Raw genomic sequence first — 16,240 nt, forward strand, 5'->3', positions numbered from 1 at the left:
AAACTGTGTCTTCACCCTTCCTACCTTCCTCAGTGTGGCTTCTTCCCAGCCTTTAGTTGTGGACTTTGTTCTGCCTGTCTTAGGGTTATTTCCTAGTTATATATGCTGATATGAGTGTTACTTAGTTGTATCCATGGGATAGAAGGAGCTTACGGGTCCTTTTACTCTGCCATTTTCTCAGTCTCTCCTATCCTCATTTTTGGACATTGTTTTTTTGTGGGGTGCCTGGTAGCTCTGTCAGTTGTGTCTCACTCTTGATTTCGGCTCAGGTCATGAGCTCACAGCCATGGGATCAAGCCCCATGTTGGGACCCCATGGAACCTGTTTGGGATTCTCTCTCTCCTTTTGCCCCTCCCCTGCTTGTACTCTCTTTATCTCTATCTCTATCTCTCTCTCAAAAAAAATCTTTTTTGGGGGTGCTGAGGTGGCATTTGGTTGAGCATCCAAATCTTGGATTGGCTCAGGTCATGATCAACCAAATGCCACCTCATGATCAACCAAATGCACTGTACATGGAGTCTGCTTGAGATTCTCTCATCCTCTTCCCCTTTGCCCTCTCCCCTGCTCCCTGCTTGTGCTTAAAAAATATAAAATAAAAATAAAATAAAATAAATCTTTTTTATTTTCATCTTGGGTGCTTTCCCTTATCCTGCCTTCCAGATCACTGATTTTTCCTTTTTCATCCTCTAATCTACTGTTAATTCCCTCTTGGGTATTTTTCATTTCAGTTATTATATTCTTCAAGTCCTTCTGAGATTTTTGTCTTATTCTTCTGTGTGGAACATATTGCTCTGTCTCCTCATTTTGCTTGACTTACTGTGTTTCTGTGAATTAGGTGAAACATCTACTTATCCTAACCTTGATGGAATGGTTTTGTTTATCACAGGCCATCCCCTGTGAATACTGTGTGTTCCTGGTGACTTTGGTTGGTTGGCTGGAGATGTGGCTGTCATGGGCTGGGGGTCCCAGGCTGCCCTGTTGGGATGGTTGGGACTGAAGTAGGTGTGGGCCAGAGTGGTCCTGGGACCCTCTCTGCAGAAGGTACCTTGGCAGGACAGCTGAAGCTGAAATTACAAGCCAGGGTATTCCAGGGTACCCTGTGCATGGCTGGAGCTGAGGTGTGCACAGGCCAGGGGATTCTGGGATCCTTTGTATAGATGGTTTGTGCCAGAATGCTTAGAGCCAAGGTCAGTGTACCCCCAGTTGCTCTGCACTGGAGGGGTTCCCTGGCAAGTTGTCTGGAGCCAAAGTGATGTGGGTCTGGAGAGTTGCAGGGTGCTTTGTCCCTGTGTCGCCTTGGTGAAACTGCCATTAGCTGTAGTAAGCATCGATCAGGGATGTCCTGGTGTGTGCACCATGGTGGGGTGGCCTTGGTGGTATGGCTGTGACTGCTGTGAGCTAGGGGCCTGGGGCTCACTGAGGCAGCAGGCCAGCTATGGCACTGGGCCCTGCTCCTGTCCATACTGTCAAGGTGGAGGGGGAATGTAAACTGTGCTGCTCACTAGTCCCTCTAACCTCGAGAGTGTTCCCGCAACTCTCCTACCATCTGGCAGGATTTTAGGGTTGGTTTGTTTATATTCTAGTTGCCCTTTTAAACTTGAGCTTTTTTTTTTTTTTTTTTTTTTTTTTTTTTTTTTTTTTGTGCTCCAGGGAAGAGGGATCTCCCAGCCTGTGGGTAGCATCCCTCCCCAGTGCAGTTGGGGATTCCCCTTGTCGCTCAGTCTCCATCTCTTGCCATTCTCTCTGGGTTGTTTATATCATTTGTTGTGCAGAAGCTGTTCAGACAGCCCTCGGTCCTTCTCCAGGAGGAATTGATCTACAAATGGGGGTAGATTTGGTATACCTGTGGAGGAGGTGAGTTCAGGGTCTTTGTGCATTGTCATCTTAGACTAGAGCTCCAAATTTGTCTCAGTTTTTAAAGTTTGCATTAGTTAACAAAACAAACAAAAAAGCCCCAAGAATAGTGAAAACACTGTGCAGACCAAACAGTTTTTGACTGAATTAACTTCTGTCAAGCCACCTGTCCCTGCCTGGTAAGCTATGTTGTGTTCCCTGGAAAGTCATTCTTTCTGGTGAGACATTTAGGACAAGTCTTTTTTTTTTTTTACTTAGCTAAAAACTCTCAGGATTAAGTAAATGGGGGTTCTTTCAGTGGACAAATGCTTTACAAATAGAGTCAGAGAGCAAGCGTATCCAGCAAGTTGCTTTAATAAAGTTTCATCCAGTCCTAAAACAAATTATTCTTTTGCAATTAACAGTGTTGGAGTGAAAATGGCTCTCACTCAAATAGAGACCTGGACTAATGCCAACTGGATTCACGTACTTTTTTGCGTTCCTCCCAGTGCCTAGCACAGCGCCTAGCACACAGCAGTTGCTCAGTAGGTGTTGGTTTGATGTGTGAGTGAATGAATGATGAATGGATGGATGAATGGCTCTTTGCTTGGCTCACAGAGAAGACCCACATGTGAATTTAGGCTGAGGGACAAGGAAGGTCTTCTCTAGGCAATTCCAGAAAAAGAGAGAAAAAAAAAAAAATGAGGCTTCTGTGTTCATTCACAGCCTCATCTGTAATAATTGAAATATCATTTGTTTCATGTGTGGTTGTTGGTTTTTGTTTAATTTAATGTTTTGGTAATGAGTTCTTAAGCACTGAACTATTAGCAATGTTGTTACTAAGAGTAAAATAAGTAATAAATGGTAGTTGTTTGATTTTTAATGAACTTCAGGTGTTTTTTAGCTAGAAAAGGGCAGCCTGCTCAGAATAGTCATGTTTTTGGAGGATTGCCGCCCCCTCGTGGATTCAGTGGAGAAAGACAAGAGTTTGAAGCCTCCTGCTCTTGGCTTAATGGAGGCAACTGGCTTTTCCAGTTCAACAAATACTTTATTCAGGGGCTGAGGGTAGGGTACAGATAAGAATATTGCATACTACTCATCCTCCAGCAGCTCACAGAAACCACAGAGCTCAAAGGGACTTTTGAGACGTTCGTTTTCAACCCCTGGTCCTCAGAAGTCTGGTGGGAGCGATCCTCTCTTGGCTGGCTGTTGAGAGCGGACAGTGCGCCATGATGGCACACTTTAGGGTACAAGGTAGTGGAGTGCTGCCTGCCCACCCCGAAATGCCGCACTCCACTGTTGTATCTCCTGCGAGTATTTGCACCTAATCATGTCATCGTCAAGTCCCGCTTCTGGTACTTTGTGTCTGAAGATGAAGGCTTCAGGGGAAATTGTCTACTGTGGACAGGTGTTTGAGAAATTCCCCTTGTGGGTGAAGAACTTCGGCATCTGGCTGCGCTATGACTCCCGCAGTGGCACCCACAACATGTACGGGGCGTATAGGGACCTGACGACGAGGGCGCCGTCACCCACTGCGACCGAGACATGGGCACCCCACACCCCTCCCTGGGCTGCTGGATCCAGATCATGAAGGTGGAGGAGATTGCAGCCAGCACGTGCCGCCGAGCAGCAGTCAGGCAGTTCCATGACTCCAAGAATCAAGTTCCCACTGCCCCACCGGGTCCTGCGTCGCCAGCACAACCCGCATTTCATCACCAAGAGGCCGAACACCCTCTTTTAGATGCAGAGCCTCCCTGGCTCCAGTTCTGCCCAAATGAATTCAATGGGAAAACAAAACAAAACAAAAATCAAACAACAAAAAAAGGGCTTCTTGTGAAGATAACAGAACACCTTTTTCTCTTTTCTTTTCTTTTCTTTTTTATGTTTGTTTTGAGAGAGAGAGAGTACACAAGCAGTGGAAGGGGCAGAAAGAGGGAGAGAGAGAATCCCAATCAGGCTCCCTACTGTCAGCGCAGAGCCCAGGATGGAGGGGGCTCCATCTCAGGAACCATGAGATCCTGACCTGCGCTGAAATCAAGAGTCCCACGCTTAACCCACTGAGCCACCCAGGTGCCCCTAATGGAGAACACTTTCAATGAAAAACTTACTTCCATAAGTTTTTCTTAGACTTGAGATATCTGCTACTGTTTTTTTCTAGTGGGTGCTATAAAATAAGCAATTAATGAACAGCTATTTAGAAGAACCCCCCCCCCCAAATATGGCAAGAGATGTTCATATAGTTGGACAACTCTTCTTTGCAGAGATGTATGTGCCTCACAGTGATTACTTATTGTGTTTTATAATGTATAAACCTGATATTACTTAGTAAGGTAACCTTAGTGAAGGGAAGACATGTGTGCTAGATCATAGCTTGGATAAGGGTTTGAAGTGAATCCTTTCTTCAGGGTACTTTGAACCAAAGCTGTGACTTCAGGAGCTGCCCCCTTGAGGGTGCTCCACCCACGTGGAGCACTTCTCAGAGGCTGTTTGTAGAATTTCTAGGTGGAGGACGTGGCCTGGTCTAAACATAGGCATCTTTTCATTTTAGGAACAAATCCAAACAGTAGGAACTGAATAATCCAGGTCCAGCAAATAGTGGCTGAAGAAACTGCGTTGGGGTCCAGCCTTGGTGATGTGAGTTGTGAGGTAAGGTCAAGGTTGTTTGTTTGATTTTCATTTTATTTTTTTCCCTTTATGTCATTTAATCACCCATACTTCTCTTAGGTAATATTCTGCTGAATCTATTTATCTATTTATTTAAAACAATGTTTATTTTTTTGAGAGAGAGAGAGAGCACAAGCAGGAGAGGGGCAGAGAGAGAGGGAGATACAGAATCTGAAGCACACTCCTCCACACTGTCAGCACAGAGATGGATGCAGGGCTTAAACCCACAAGCCGTGAGATCATAACCTGAGCTGAATGAAGTCAGACGCTTAGCCAGCTGAGCCACCCAGGCGCCCCATGCTGCTGAATCAGTTTTAACGGCTCATTGGTTTCTTTGGTACTTTCTTAATGTTTATTCCATTTCTTCTTATAGAAACAACACATGTGCAGGAGTTTTAGAATAGTGAATATGCTTGGCGGGCTCCCCATTTCTGCATGTGGGTCCAAGGCTGCCTGTTTCTGCCTCTGGTGACTGGAGGTTGGATGGAGAGTGTCACCAGAAACACCTTCTGGAGTTGGGAGTATAGGGCCTGGAGGTTGTCTGGCTCTCTGTATGACCCTCTTCTTTTCCCTGAGCATAGGTCCCTGTGGCCTCTGTTCCTCAACTTTTCTTTGGTCAGCTCCCCTCTGTTAGAGCTGAGCAGAGCCCTGCTCCTGTTATGCCCAGAATTTATGATCCCCAAAGACCACTAGGGAGCCGAGTCCAATGTAAAAGCAAAAGAGCCTTTATTCAAGCTAGCTCGAGCTCAATCCCCTACCTGCACCTATGCAGAGGTGAGATACCAGGGAGAGAGAGCGAGTTTCAAAAGGACAAAGGTTTTATTGGGGCCTAGGGGCAGTTGGTGAGGTAATGGCTATGGCCTCAGCCGATTGGCTGGGGAAGGGTCCGAGTCCTGTTAGGCAGGTGAGGGGGGGGTGTTACTCAAGGGGAGGAGGTGTGGTCAAGGTGAAGGACACAGAACAAGATGGTGTCCGCTGGTGTAGGCCCGCCCTTTCACTCCCTGCTCTCACTTTGTCCCCCTGCCCTCTCACCTAGCCAGCCTGCAATGTCAGTCCTTACTGGGGCTCCTTCCTTAGCCCCATTCTACAGGTTCTCTGTGTGTATTGGGGGGAGGAGGTGGTGCTTCCTTTAGGAGGGCTGCATTGGTGCTCCTCGAGATCAGCCTGCCTGCTGCCGTAAGCTTGGCCATCTAGAGCCCTCATCTCTGCTCCAGGGTGCAGGCTAAGTGTCCAGTCCACAGTCATGACCAGGTACTCCCATCAGAGGCTCCTCTCCATTTCTCAAACCATTTAGGAGTGGAGCAGACAAGTCCACTCCAAACTCCACCATGCCTCTGCTCCCCCAGCCTTGGGGAATCCCTTTCTCTTCTTTCTCTGCCACCACACCCCTCTGCCTCTTGAGCACCTGCAATTTGATTCTGTAAGTATGGCTTTTCCAAACAATATTCCTGGTGGCTTTTTTTTTTTTTTTTTTTTTTTTTTTTTTTTTTTTTTTTTAGGCTCCAGAAACCCAAAGAGGATCCTATACTACACCTTAGGTCATCATCATTTGGGCTCATTCAGAATGTGGTGGGGTAGCACCAGAAGACACTGAGCCCATCTCCCTTTGATATTTCCCTATTCCCCAATTCTCCATTCAGAGGGTGGACTCTGAGCTTATTACCTCAGAGGGGATGTGGCATGTGTGAGTCAGAGCCGGCCTGCAAGCTAAGCCTTTAGGGGAACTTAGGGGCCATAAGTAAAGGAAGACTGGGAACAGACAGAATTTCTTTGCCAAAAGCAAGGAGGGAGGGCAGACATAAGGCTTTCCTTCTCAGATTAGGGACAGATTGTCCCATGCTAGAGAGAGAGGGAGAAGAGGGGCTTCCTGCAGCCCTCCAGGTGAGGGCCAGTAAAGAAATGGCTCCAGGGGTTCATTCAGATTTGGGGGCCCTTTTGTGGTTTTATGGCCTCTGAGAATGGGGGTGGTGGTGAGTGCTGACCATGGTCGTGTTAGGAGGAATCTGTGTGGACAGCCATTCCCCAATCCCTAACACTTTGGTACTGAGAAGTCACCCTAGGGTGATTCTGAGAGAAGAGTGGAAACCCCAAGCAAGACTCAAGTAGTACTTGTCTGGAGTCTGGGAGAATGAGTTTTCAAAATGAAAACAAGTTGGAATTTGGGAATTAAAGTGGTTTTTCTCACAAACCTGAGTTCAAGGGCTGATTCATGTCTACTACATGGCTGAGGAGGCAGGTGATATGCGGAAAATAATTGTCATTGTTTCACAACAGGCTCAGGAAGAGGCCACTGTTACTTCTGGGGCATCTAGCCAGAGAAGGAAGCTTTAATTCTGCAGGTCTCATTCACCCCCAACCCTCCAGGTAAGTAGGTGCATTTACACTTCTTTTTAAGGTTTAACATGGGGGGGTGGCAGGTAGGAGGACGAGAACAGAGGGGTGCTTCTTGCCACATCCCTACCTGAGGCCCCGAGTCCAGCATGAAATGTTCTTTGGACCAAATGGTCAACAAATGAGGGTCTGATTGCTGAAAGCAACATCACCCAGGCCATTGAGATGCTGTAGCAGCTGCCTGGTGATGCCCGGGGAGCCATAGGGAGCGGTACCAAGGCTCTTTTCCCCTCTGTGCGGTGACGGTCCCCATTGTAGAAATGCGCTGTGCTCTAGAACAACTGTCACTCCTTATTTGGAGTTGACGATGTATTTCCCCAGACTAGCACTGGACTGTATTTTGTTGGTTTTATTTTTTGCTTATGAGGGCAGTTTTTGTACATAGAAAGCTATTAATAATGGCTTTTATGTTTTTTAAAAAAATTTATTTACTTATTTTGAAAGAGAGAGAGAGGGAGGGGGAAGGACAGAGAGGGAAAGAGAGAATCCCAAGTAGGTTCTGCGCTGTCAGATCCTACTGTCACCATGTGCTGTCACCATGGGGCTCCCTCTCACAAACTGAGAGGTCATGACCTGAGCCAAAGTCAAGAGTCAGATGCTCAATCCAATGAGCCAGCCAGGTGCCTGAGGTTTTTAAAATTAGTATTTGATTAATTAAAGATACAAATTGCAAAACCTTAAGTTTATAAGTTCAACTTAAAAATTTGCTTACTCTTCTATACTCCATAAATATACAAATGTACTTATAAATGTATTATAAATGCACTATAAATGTACTTATAAATGTACTCTAGAACAATTTATCATCACTTTTAAGCTTTTGATTAGTGTTTAGTCTCATTTGCAAACTTAAATTTTAAATTGCATTTATAAGTTGAATATATTAATTCATAGCATCTAAAATACTATATTAATGTATAATACACTATGAACTTAATATGTTTATTTTTAAATGTTTATTTATTTACTTAGAGAGAGAGAGACTCCCAAGCAGGCTTTATGCTGTCACTACAGAGCTCGATGTGAGACTTGATCCCACGAACAATGAAATCATGACCTGAGCTGAAATCGAGTCAGATGCTTAACTGACTGAGCCATCTAGATTCCCCCAAACTTAGTATGTTTAAATTTCATTTATAAAATTAATTTTTGTATCATTTGTCTGGCAAAAACTACCTAGGTACTCAAGTAACTCTTGTAAATATAACAAACTTATAAATATTGTGGATTTAATTTATCTTAATCACCTCACTCTTATTTATATAGTCAGCCAAATTCTTCCATACCCTTTAACTTAAAATCAGAAGTCTAAAGTCAAATACACAACTATATGTACAGACGTATATATAATATGTAATACATATTATATATATATATATTATATAAATAAAAATGTTTATATTTTTATTTTGAGAGATTGCAAGCAGGGGGGAGGGGCAGAGAGAGAAGGAGAGAGATCCTAAGCAGGCTCTGCACTGCTGGTATGGAGCCCCACACAGTGCTCTGTTCCAGGAACCCACAAGACCATGACCTGAGCCTAGATCAAGAGTTGGATACTTAACCGACTGAGCCCCCCAGGTGCCCCAACCCTGAAAGATTTTTTAAAAATAATGGATGTAGGGGCGCCTGGGGGGCTTGGTCGGTTAAGCGTCCGACTTCGGCTCAGGTCATGATCTCATGGTCCGTGAGTTCGAGCCCTGCGTCGGGCTCTGTGCTGACAGCTCACAGCCTGGAGCCTGTTTCAGATTCTGTGTCTCCCTCTCTCTCTGCCCCTCCCCTGTTCATGCTCTGTCTCTTTCTGTCTCAAAAATAAATAAACGTTAAAAAAAAAATAATGGATGCTGTGGTCAAATCCACAGATATTCTAATTTAATTGGTTGGGGGCAGGGCATAGATTTATTTTTTAAGTTTCCCCAGCTGATTTTTTTTTTTTTTTTTAAGAGAGAGAGAGGGCACAAGTGAGCAAGGGGCAGAGAGAGAGAGGGAGAGAATATCCCATGAGGGGCAGAGAGAGAGAGAGAAGCCGGGTTCACCGGGGTTTGAGCTCACCTGAAACAAGGCTTGAACTCATGAAACTGTGAGATCATGACCTGAGCCAAAGTCAAACGCTTAACTGACTGAGCCACCCAGGCACCCCTCCCCAACTGATTTTTATCTGCAATTTTAATGAGAACCACCTTTCTGAGACTGGGAATATGCTTTACCTTTACCATTTTATATTATTTTATTTTATTTTATTTTATTTTATTTTATTTTATTTTATTTTATTTATGTTGCATTGTGTTGCATTGTGGTCCATTCAATTCCATCTCATTGCATTGTATCCCATCCCATCCCATTCCTTTATTTTAGAGAGTGAGAGCCAGGGAGAGGGACAGAGAGAATCTTAATCAGGCTCCACACTCAGCATGGAGCCCAATGTGGGGCTCAATTTCATGGCCCAGGGATCTTAACCTGAGCCAAAATCAAGAGGTGGGCACTCAATGGACTGAATCACCCAGTTCCCCAAAATGCTCTTTTTCTAAAATGAGCAGGTGTTTGTTGTCAAGAGAATTAACTGGGCAAAGTAAGAAATCAGCAATCCTTTATCATCCCCTGAAATTTATTTTGAAATCTCAAAAGAAAGCCAAAGGTTTGGGAGCGACTACATTAGAGGGTAGTAAATTATTAGGACTCTGGAGTTCTTAGCCCTTTAGGGAAGAGGAGTCTGATATCTTTGCATCCCAGGTCTAGTAGAGTGCAGAGAACATAGGAAGCTCAATTTTGCTTTCAAATGAACAAATAAGTTAGGAAAAAAGACTTTTGAATTTCAGAAAATGCGTTTCTAAGCATGGAAACTCTAGTTGTAAGTGGGAACTTAAAAACATGCCTAAATGAGGAAGCTTCAAATGTGTTTTTTTTTTTAAAGTCTCTTTATTTTAATAGATAGCACATGTGCACATGCTCAAGTGCAAAAGTGGGGGAGTGGCGCAGAGAGAGAGAATCCTAAGCAGGCTTAGTGCTTTCAGTGTGGGACCCTACAAGTGGAGCTCGACATGGGGCTTGAACCTACAAACTGGGAGATCATGACCTGAGCTGAAACCAAGAGTTGGATGCTTAACCGACTGAGCCACTAAGATACCCCAGAATGATATATTTTTAATTGAATCACAAGTTCAATTTATTAGGTTCTCTAATATGCCAAATTATTTAAAATATTTCAGGTAATTTATTTGTATTTTATTTTTTAAAGTTTATTTAACTAATCTCTACACTCGTGGGGCTTAAACTCACCTTGAGATCAAGAGTCACATGCTCTTCTAACTGAGCCAGCCAGGTACCCTTCAAGTACTTTAAATACCACATATTCAAAAATAATTCCTAAACACTACACAAAAATATTAGGACAGTAGGTTTAGTATCTCTATACTTAATTCTAAGTGTTTTTAGGAATTAAAAATCCTTACCCATTAAGGAAACTACACTGTCTCAAGAAATTTAGGGTAAACTTCTCAGTGGACTGTGTGCCCTCAAACAAGGGCACCTCATATCCCACTTTTGTAGGTTCATATAAATGATTTAGTTCTCAAGTTTTTTTCAGACCAGATTCTTTTCTGTCCCTTGAATATACTCTGAGTTATCTTCCTAGTCTGGGTCATTAAAAAAATGCTTTACAGATACTTCAATAATGGGTGACTAGATGTTGCATCTTTCTCATTTTCTTTGACTCTATAGCCCAGAATTAAAATTAAGCTAAGGATAACCTCCCATGATAATTCTGAGATATGGGAATAATAACCTGGAAGGAGAGAAGCAAGAGCTTCCTTTTTTGGGGGTGCTCTACTTCCCTCTCAGCCCCTCCTCCCATGCCCCTGGGGCTTCTCTTCATGGCCCAGGGCCCTCCTCCTGCCCCCCAAACTCTTCCCTCATCTTGTGGGTGTCTACCCTGGAATGGTCTTTCCCCACAGTGACATTCTCATTTTTCCATCACTCCTCCCATTTCCTCAGAACCCTTGATCTCAGTGAACAGTCAGGAGGAAGACAGATAATAGTATGAAATCATGAGTGAGTGAGGGCTGCTCACACTCTTAGAGGTATTAATAAGATTATTCTTCTTTTATATTTATTTCTATAAGGCAATTATTCTATGTTTTTAAAAATTTTTTATTTATTTTAGTTACATATTTTTTTAAAGTTTATTTATTTATTTATTTATTTAGAGAGAGATGGGGTGCCTGGGTGGCTCAGTCGGGTTTCCGACTTTGGCTCAGGTCACGGTGTCTCAGTTGGTGGGTTCAAGCCCCGCAGCAGGCTCTGTGCTGACAGCTCGGAGTCTGGAGCCTGCTTCGGATTCTGTGTCTTCTCCTCTCTCTGCCCTTCCCATGCTCATGCTCTGTTGTGCTCTCTCAATAATAAATAAACATTTAAAAAAAAAAGAAAGAATGTGACTGGGGAGGAGCAGAGAGAAGGAGAGAGAGAGAATCCCAAGCAGACTCTGAACTGTCAGTATGGAGCCTGATGTGGGGCTTAAACCCACAAACTGTGAGATCATGACCTGAGCCGAAATCAAGAGTTGGATGCTCATTTGAGCCACCGAGGTGCCCCTATGTTTGTTTATTTTTGAGAGAAAGGGAGAGCAAGGAGGGGAAAGGGCCGTTAATAAGATTCAAATGAAGACCTTGCTAACATGGATGGAACTCTCATAGAAATTTGAGTTTCTGTACTAGAGTTGAATATAAATATTAAAAACTCCCAGGTTTCAATTTGGGGGAGAGGGCACCACACCAGCTAGGCCATTGCTATAGTTTGTCGCAGGCATCTTGCTAGCCTTTTTCAAGTGTTTCCTGATTCTCACAACTTTCTCCACTTCTCCACATTTAAAATATTGAATATATTTGACATGTAATGTGCAAATTTAATGCATACAACTTATTAGTTTGATACATCTATATATTGTAATATAATTGCCATTGTAGCAATATTTAACCCCTCTATCATGTTATATAATTATTCTTTCTTTTTAGCAGTTGGGATAATTAAGTTTTAGTCTCATAGTAAGTTTGATTGTAGTACAATATTGTACAATATCATCTACATTCATTATACTGTATAGACTTTAGATCTCTATGACTTATTTACTACTTATTGCAAGCTTGTGCCCTTAAACACCATCAATCTTTTTTATTTATTTTTTAAACGTTTGTTTATTTTTGAGAGAGACAGAGCATGAGCTGGAGAGGGGAAGAGAGAGAGGGAGACACAGAATCTGAAGCAGGCTCCAGTCTCTGAACTGTCAACACAGAGCCTGATGCGGGGCTCGAACTCATGGACCACAAGATCATGACGTGAGCTGAAGTCGAATGCTCAACCAACTGAGCCAGTCAGGTGCCCCAATCTTTTTTTTTTTTTTTTAAGTTTATTTATTTTTGAGAGAGAGGAAAGAGTACGTGCATAGGGAGGGGCAGAAAGAGAGGGAGACCGAGAATCCCAAGCAGGCTCTTTGCCAATGTGGGGCTGGAACTCATGAACCATGAGATCATTACCTGAGCAAAAGCCAAGAGTCAGATGTTTAAATGTGCCACCCAGTGGCACTTACTGTTCCACATGTAAGTGATATCATACAGTACTTCTCGTTCTCTGACTTACCTTGCTTAGAATATTGTGCCCAAGGACCATGATGTTGTCACAAATGGCTGGATATCCTTCTTTCTCATGACTGAATAATTTTCCACCATGTATATTTACCACATATTCTTTATCCTTTACTTCACTGATGGACATTCACGTTTCCATATCTTGGCTATTGTGAATAATGCTGTGATAAATGGGAGTGCAGATATGTGGTTGAACTCCTGTTTTCCTTTCCTTGGGTATATGGTAGCTCTTTTTAATTTTTTTGAGGAGCCTCCATATTGTTTTTCATAGTGGTTGGACCAATTTACATTCATATGAATAGTGTAAAAGGGTTCCCTTTTCACCACATTCTCACCGGCACTTGTCTCGTCTTGATGATAGCCATTCTAACAGGTATGAGTTGATAACTCATTATGGTATTGATTTGCATTTTTCTGATGGTTGGTCACGTGGCATATTTTTACATATGCCTATTGGCCGTTTTGATGTCCTCTTTGGAAAAATGTCTGTTTAGTTCTGTCCATTTAAAATCAGGGTTTGTTGTTGTTATTGAGTTGTATGAATTCTTTACACGTATTGAATATTAACCCCTTATCTGATGTACATTTAGTTTCTTTTGCTGTGCAGACGTTTTTGAGGTTGATGTAGTTCCATTTGCTGACTTCTGCTTTTGCTGAATGCTTTTGGCATCATATTCAAATCACTGCCAAGACCAGTGTCCAGAAGCTTCTTCTCTACATTTTTTCCTGTTGCTTCTCCATTTAAAGAAGAAGTTTTCTGAAAGTTTCAAGCTTTCTACAGCATTTCCCAAGATACTGAGGAGGGACAACCAGAAATAAGACAGAATAGTATACCCCACCCAGTTGTGTGCTGGTAAATGTTTGACCATCAGCTCTCTGGAGCCTTGCTTTGTAGTGTTTGCCAATTTCTGTGGTGTAAATATTCTCATGATGGCTATCAAACCATCAACAGCTTGACGGGATATCCTGTCTTCAAAACATAATAGTTGGCTCTCCTGAGCTAGTAAGCACTGGCTTCAGCACATCACTGGGTCTGTTGCTCTCTGTATATAATGACCTTTGTCTTCCCAATGGTCTAATAAGCTCCCTAAGGGATACAATTGTATTCTTGATCTCTTATAGGCCAATGGTACTAGCATGGTTATAGACACAAAAGTATCAAAGAAACTTTCCTAAGGGTATATTGCTTTCCTAGAGCAGCTGTATTGCTAACAGCAGGGAGACTTGGGGGTGGGGAGGGGACAGAAAGGCTGCCTCCTCTTTCCACCAGCATCAGGGAGGCAGTAAAGGAGAGAATATGGGAGCCAGAGATGGTTTTGATAAGGAAATCAGGCTCACTGAAAGTCCGATCAAAATACTGTAAGAATTCAGCTCAGCTTCACAAGCAGATCTGATTAACACACTCTCTTTAACTTACAGAGTAGTTTATTTCCTGTCCAGGATCTGGTATATACTTCGGTGATGAGAATGAGATCTCTGAAGAAACAGATTTGTGGTTTTCATCACAGACTGCCTAGTAAAGTGCCAAAGACTCAGCAGAAGGGCATAAAAATAGCTATAAAGGTGTAACCTAACTGTATTGTTGACAAAGTGTGTGGAAGACCAAATGGGCCAGAGAGCTCCAAGAGGCCCTAAGGGCTCAGTAAATAATAAACTTTCAGTGAGATTAAAAAAAAAAAAAAAAAAGGAAAAGGACTAAGATTGAAAGAGGATGATCTCTAATGAAATGAACTTGTTCTTAGTTTTTTTTTGGAATTGGGAAAGAATTATAGGTGTGAAACCACAAACTGAAAAAAGCCCATGACAGCAGTATGGTCCAGAAATCCTTGAACAGTATCTCCTGTAACATAGTCCCCCTGGGAGACTAGACAGTGTCAGCGGAGGGAAAAATTGGTAGGCCTGAATTCTGTCCACTCACTGAAGACCTTGATGTGGGAGATCTAGTGTCCTGAATTAGGAGGCAACAGACACCTCTAGGCTTTACATGTGTAGCGGGCTGTCTTGAAATCCTGCATATCTCCTATTGCTTACGCATATGCGTCGTACTTTAGGACTATTGAAATCATGATAAAACTGTGGTGATAGTGTTTATCCTCTATTTATGACTTAAGATACCTCCAGGAGTATTGGAATAGGAGGATATATTACTACCCAGCAATATTCTTTAAAACAGAATTCTTAGGGAGTTTATAAAAATGGGCCTGGATCTTTGCCTTATAAATGGAATGGGTATGTATAAATTAGGCACTGAAATTAGGTTACTGATATAATCATAGAGCATATGTTGTGAGGGTTTTTTTAATTTATTAGAGAGCGAGAGAGCACGCATTAGTGGGGGAGGAGCAGAGGGAGAGGGAGAGAGAAAATCCCATGCAGGCTCTACCCTGTCAGTGCAGAGCCCAACATGGGCCTCAATCTCACAAACCTGTGAGATCATGACCTGAGCTGAAACTAAGGGCTGGGTGCTTAACCGAGCCACCCAGGCGCCCCTGTGAAGAGCTTTTTGAGTTGTGGAAGGGCTTATATGATGCATCTACACTTTTGTCCTTGTTACTTAAGAGGCATTCAGCCAGCAAGCCAGCAAACATTTACTGGATATCTACTATATTTCAGGTAACTATGTTGGGTACTGGGAATACTGATTTTAGTTAAGACATGGTCTTTGATGTCAGTAAGCTTACATTCCACTGGGGGGAGCCAAATATATAAATAAGCACAATGACTGCTGAATGTGCGGGTGTGGAAAGGTGTGTGTGGAGTGGGGGAGGGTGTCAGAAGGAATTAGACAGATTGGCTCCAGGACTGGTCAGGAAAAATCTTCTTGGGGAAGGTTCCCCTGAGCATGTGTTTTTGAGGCTGCTGAGGTGAGCAATGGCACTGTTAGGCTTTTATGTGAAGATAACCTGAGGGACCAGTGATCAGACCTTCGGCCTGAGTCTCCTGATTCACGCACTTGCTCAATCTCACTGATTCACCCAGTCTAAGCAAAAATTCCCCCTACAAGTTCAAGATGTATACCTCAGAGAAGCACATACACACCATCAAAGCCTGAGCCACATGTAAGCAATGTCTGAGTAGCCCAGGCTTTAGAAATTATCTCTTCTTTATTGCCACATCCATATAAAAAGTTTGATATTATTTGGATTGGTAAAAGGCAGGCACAGTGTATATAAAAAAAAGGTGTAGTAAGTTAAAAAATATATGGCTTTAGTGCTTGGAAAAACAATTATGGATTGCTTCTTTGGTTTAATTATCCAGGCGATCGAAATTCTGGGTTTGAAACTCTTGGAAGTCCTCTGGGATGGTGTCTGCAAACCAGAACAGGCACAGCAGGGTTAGTAAAGTTCCTTCCACCTGGAATCCGGGACCATCTCGTGCTGCGCAAGCATCCTGTAGGGGTCACTGTCAGCCTAAGCAACAGGCCCCTGAAGCCTCCACAGCCATTTTCTACTTCAGGCTGCTTTGCAAATTGTTGGCTTAAAGCCCGGGAGTGCTCATTCATAGGCCTAGAGGAAATTAGCAGGCAGAATGGATTTTGAGTGTGATTATGTCTCAGCCATGAGAAAATAAAGGCTGCCGTAAATTAAATCTGACTGAATTTCTCACTGAACCCCAAATCCTAAGCCAAGCAGTTAAATTCTGTGGGTCTCAATGTCCTCATCTACCAAGTAGGAAAAATGAGATCTACCATTTACTTTGGTTACACAGAGACTGTTACA

At 43.0% G+C, this 16,240-nt stretch overlaps 1 protein-coding gene and 1 pseudogene across 1 annotated transcript in view; one reads left to right on the plus strand and one right to left on the minus strand.

The window, feature by feature from the left end:
• The first annotated feature begins 983 nt into the window (after positions 1–983).
• On the plus strand, positions 984–3,607 carry LOC109274855 (60S ribosomal protein L18a-like; annotated as a pseudogene).
• Positions 3,608–15,606: 11,999 nt separating this feature from the next.
• THBS4 (thrombospondin 4) overlaps positions 15,607–16,240 on the minus strand; it is a 45,063-nt gene continuing 44,429 nt past the window's right edge. Inside the window, exon 22 of the mRNA XM_053907246.1 lies at positions 15,607–15,829. Coding sequence (XP_053763221.1) covers positions 15,768–15,829 — 62 coding nt within the window. The 3' untranslated portion in view covers positions 15,607–15,767. The remainder of the gene's footprint in view (positions 15,830–16,240) is intronic.

This window comes from Panthera pardus, unplaced genomic scaffold (assembly GCF_024362965.1).
Source record: "Panthera pardus isolate Hobbes unplaced genomic scaffold, ASM2436296v1 HiC_scaffold_2, whole genome shotgun sequence".
NCBI lineage: Eukaryota > Metazoa > Chordata > Mammalia > Carnivora > Felidae > Panthera > Panthera pardus.